Source organism: Trachymyrmex cornetzi, unplaced genomic scaffold, assembly GCF_001594075.2.
Source record: "Trachymyrmex cornetzi isolate Tcor2-1 unplaced genomic scaffold, Tcor1.1 scaffold16, whole genome shotgun sequence".
Lineage (NCBI taxonomy): Eukaryota > Metazoa > Arthropoda > Insecta > Hymenoptera > Formicidae > Trachymyrmex > Trachymyrmex cornetzi.
The window spans coordinates 2,188,446-2,193,134 of NW_017296201.1; the positions used below are offsets into that span (position 1 = coordinate 2,188,446).

General features: G+C 33.9%; 1 protein-coding gene across 1 annotated transcript; it reads right to left on the reverse strand.

Annotated features, from left to right (window-relative positions):
• Positions 1-298: 298 nt before the first annotated feature.
• Positions 299-3,679, reverse strand: Pis (phosphatidylinositol synthase). Its single transcript, XM_018503775.1, has 4 exons — positions 3,156-3,679; positions 2,373-2,661; positions 1,575-1,738; positions 299-1,505 (listed from the first exon to the last, which is right to left on the reverse strand). The coding sequence occupies exons 1-4, from the start codon at positions 3,199-3,201 to the stop codon at positions 1,351-1,353; spliced, it is 654 nt and encodes a 217-aa protein (XP_018359277.1). The 5' UTR covers positions 3,202-3,679; the 3' UTR covers positions 299-1,350.
• Between the last annotated feature and the right edge of the window lie 1,010 nt (positions 3,680-4,689).

Here is a 4,689-nt window from a genome sequence, read left to right on the forward strand (position 1 = left end):
CAGTCCCTTATTCTTTCCTTTACAGTGCTTTAGATTACAAATTGAGAATATTTTTTTCTTTCTCATCACGTTTGATGTATAATAATATATCTTTTATTTTGAGTTTGTATTTTACAAAGTTTATATTTAGTTGAAAAGATGCTACTATGCTTATAGTGTTTTTTTTTTCAATATTATTTCTATTTACCATATGCTGCAAAGTGAACAGAACTGATGTATGCATAATGTTCATACAATTACAGGTCCTCCTATATACTTTGATATTTATAGAATTCAGTGCAATAAACTTATGCAAAGAAATGTTAAAATCATGTTTTATTCAACACATTATGATACATCGAAATCATTTTTGCTACATGTAGAATGTGTTACACGAAGAATATGTTAAATCCTCTAAACTGTCTACTGGAAAAATATATAAAAATATAAGGAATATTGATGCACAGGAATCTGTAATTTCTACATATCCAAGATCTTTAAAATAGAACATCAATTACTTACTGTTCTAGTGTATAATAAATGCTATAAACGATATGCTACACAACAAGTGTATGTTAGGTTCACAACCTTATTTTAAGAGGCCCTAAGCCGTAAAGCCATAAGAAATTGACCAATCACAGTCGATTATTTTTCCCATATTCAACTGTGATTGATCAATTTCTTGGTTTAAGGCTTTTCGACTTACGGCCTCTTAAAGCGAGGCTGCGGAGACTATATGATTGCGTTTAGCAGAAAAACAACCAGTTTGGCAATTATAAAATTCTTTAACGATTGGTTTATACATTTATATCCTATGAAGAATTAAAGGCAAGATCAATCATGTTAAAAAATTTTACAGCAGTTGCAAAACCGTTTTTCTGCTGAACGCAGCCTATGAAACTATGCCATATTGGTAACGAAATATTTTGGTCTTTATCACTATTAGTGCTTTAAAAATAAGTTCCTCTCCTCTTTCGTAAAAGTATACATTTCACATATATTCTAACGTGAGAGAATTTGGCCATTTATCTTCAGGTTATTTTTCAAGAATAATATTTCCTACGCATCAACTAATAGGCCTACTCTGTAACTTTTTGACGAGTGTTGTTATCATTAACCTTTTTATTTACCGTAGGTACATTATATCTGGGACAGTATATAGCGATAACGACACTCATTAGAGCTTACAAGATAGGTCTATAAGTTAAATAGAGACGTCTTTTGACCACGCATTTTTAAACACGTTCTTTCTGCTTCTTAAAAATATATATGGAAGTATGTAAACATGCGTGTATCAATTTATAGAATAGGAAGATTGTAGATCACATTCAACTTGACTAGCAAACAATGCGTTGAGAGAGCGAGAGATTCTTAATTCATTTTAAGTCGCTCCTGGCGTTCTTTCACGTCAATGATGCTGAGATTGATGCACGCCACGTATCCATGTAATATAGAGATAGCGGCTTTGACAAATGCTATCGGGAAGGTCAAGTACACGATTAAACTGTACAGACTCATACCGGCAACTGCAAGATAAAACGTCATTATACATTCTCACATTTGAGAAAGAAATATGGTATTGCAATGTTACTTACAAATTGGTCCTGGGGTAAAATGCAGGAGGTACAGACCAGCATAGAATGCTTCGTTGCCAGCGCACATGAAGAATAGTACCATGCGGTTTGTGTAGTACAGTCTCATGATCGGATTCTCAGACATATCAACAAACTTGTGACTAGTTTTTCCTTGCAGAAGAGTCCTGATGTATTTCGATAAGGCAATTATTACATACCTTTATTAGTTTACGTCGCATATAATATTATACATACAATGCAGTGCTATCTTAGACGTAATAAGAACACACTGCATTTCTATGAAGTTGTCACTATTACATTAAAAAGAGTGAAGTAGTTTGAAGAATTCCGGTAATAGGAACACTAGCTTGAAGCATATTGCTCTCTTTCTTTAAAGTATCACGTTAAAAGATTTGTTCTTGCACTAAACTACTATAATCTCTTTCTCGCTTTCAAATATCAAACAAACCTATCTCACTTTAAAAAGTATACACTAGTTCTCAGTTATAGAAAACATCTAAAGAGAGCTGATAGTTGAAGAGAGATATGTTCAATTGTTTCCAACAAAGCACAGAAGATAGGATCAATGCGCAGTCTATACCTATTGATGTCTATGAGTGCTGTTTAAGATTTGTTTGTACAATGGCTTAACCTATCAGTATTCACATCTGTTAACTTCCCTTTTTTTTTTTTAGTAAAGATAAGAAAAGGAAGGTAAAAAGCGTGAATGTTGATGTACGTCAAGCTAGTGTCCAGAATTACAAACCTTGAACAACACTGACGTATTATAATCTAAATATATTATACATTATTTCTTACGTGTGCAAATATATCCAGTGGCAGGATATGTCGATAGCCATGCTCACTTGAAACCAGAAGGTATAGGGTACGTAGAATTGGCACAACGTAGCCATGAGACACATCGTGCCGATTCTATCCGTCAGCTGATCCAAGATTGCACCAAACTTGGTGCTCTGGTTGTAATACCTGGCCGCATGGCCATCTATCGCATCCAGCAACGAGCTAACCACATAACACCATGATGCAATGACGTAGTTGGTGGACATAAAGTAGAAGGAAATCAATGCCAGAATCACTCTGCCGAAACCTGTTGAAATGCATAATTATATTTTCTGCTGTTATCATGTTTGGCACGTAAACATGATTTTAACTACTGTTTTATCATTATAATCAATCGGAAAATAATTCAAAATTTATGCTTCTAGATGCTGAAAATAGAAATTGCTTTGAAAGAATTACAAGGGAAATTTATTATTGACTGGCCGGTATAAACGTTACATAAAACAATAGTGGCGTTGACTCAATCAATAAAGGCAACCTTAAAAACGTCGTACGGCCGCATGATTTGTAGTCTCATACGATCGTCTCATCGACTGAATTACTTGGAATTACGCGGAACGATTCGTCGAGGGAAAATCCGATTTTCTAGCCACCTGAGTCTCATTCAATTGAATCTTGGCGGGCATCGATACCTGCCCCAGTCTTACTGCGTATTACATACAAATACAAAAATGGTTCCACACGACGCACTCGTCGGTGTGATTATCTCACAAGGAAAATATATCGAGATTAGGTATTTACCGATGATATTGGGCACGAAGAGAAAGATATTCTCCGTCTTGGTCATTTCGGTGTACTCCAGCGTAGACTCTCCTCGCGGGAATATCTATCTACGAGATAATGACTTATCTAGAACTGCCGGCTCGTGTCAGGGATTATCTCGATGCCGACTCGCGTATCTGCAAACACTTCACTCGGACTGTGACAGATCGTGAATGCACGGACGATTTTCTCTCTCTGTCTCCGTATCGTGAGCCTCGCGTCGCGTCGTCCGGATGCAGCTGGCACTGCTGGCAGCCGACAGCAACGGGAACAAAGTGTCGGCATCGAGCGGTATCGTATTCGCGCGACTTCGAGATGTATCGACCTGCGGTGACGCGTACTGCACCGGCCGTGATCATTTAGTCCATGGCCGTGACTAACCCTGCACGCGCCACGCGCACTTTTGCCTGTATTCGACTTGAGGTTTGTTTTTTATTGCCGCATTGTGGACTAGAATTTACCTCCTTGCTTTTGCCAAATGTATAATCAAACGTATACCTATTTCAATTTAAAGAATATGTTATATATTAAAGCTATAAAAAACAAACTTTTAATATTTGAAAAAACGCAAGTCATATCATTGCCCTGCATTCTCTATACTTGGAGTGATTCTACAAAATGATTAAGTTATCGAGTAATTTAATAATATGAATCACCTCCTTGCTTTTGCCAAATACATATCAAATGTATACCTATTTCACTTTAATTAGTGTATGTTATATATGTATGGTATAAACAGACCTTTAATATTTGAAAAACGCAAGTCATATCATTGTATTCTCTATACTTGGAGTGATTCAACAAAATGATTAAATTTATATCAAGTACTTTAATAATATGGGTATATAAATAATTTATATAACGTCAAGTTTTAATTAATTAGTTGAATTAATAAAATATAGAATATATAAATGATAAGAATTAATATAATTTCTTATATTATTTAACATGGAAAGAGATTAAAGAATGACGAATTAAATAGATAGTAATTTTGCTGAAACAATTCTGCAAGTTAATCATTGATTAAATTGATTGGTATTCAATATTATACTGTATAAAATTCTAAATTTTTCAAACTCTTCTATATAGTTCTTATGTCTATTTCTACCAATGTAATTAACTTTAATGCCGTTTAATTAATTTGTCTTTTTCTAATTTTTAGAAAATTTTTATAAAATGATAATTAGTAGAACTGCGTTTAATGTCAGTTTTTATCAATGTAGATTAATCTCTTAACTTTAATCTCAGTTCAATTTCCTCTTCATTTTTTTCTAATTCTTAGAACAAGGATTAAGATTTAATTAAATATCGAGGTTAAAGTTGAACATTGCACTGTTAAAAATGCTTCCTTTACATGTATATGAAGCTCGTGGTTGAACGAAATTAAAGTAGTAATGAATGATTTAACTGAAAATTCAATTACAGTGTACAGTTTTTTAAATTTATTAAAAGTATATTGAATTTCATGAAATTTTTAACAGTGCAGTAAAAATTGACAAAAAGAATAATAAGA

Excerpts from the sequence above, each read along its gene's own strand:
- Pis (XM_018503775.1), bottom strand. The coding sequence starts at position 3,201 with ATGACCAAGACGGAGAATATCTTTCTCTTCGTGCCCAATATCATCG. Across the intron at positions 2,662-3,155 it reads CTTCGTGCCCAATATCATCG|GTTTCGGCAGAGTGATTCTG; the intron begins GTAAATACCTAA and ends GCATTTCAACAG. Across the intron at positions 1,739-2,372 it reads CACTGGATATATTTGCACAC|GACTCTTCTGCAAGGAAAAA; the intron begins GTAAGAAATAAT and ends GAAATACATCAG.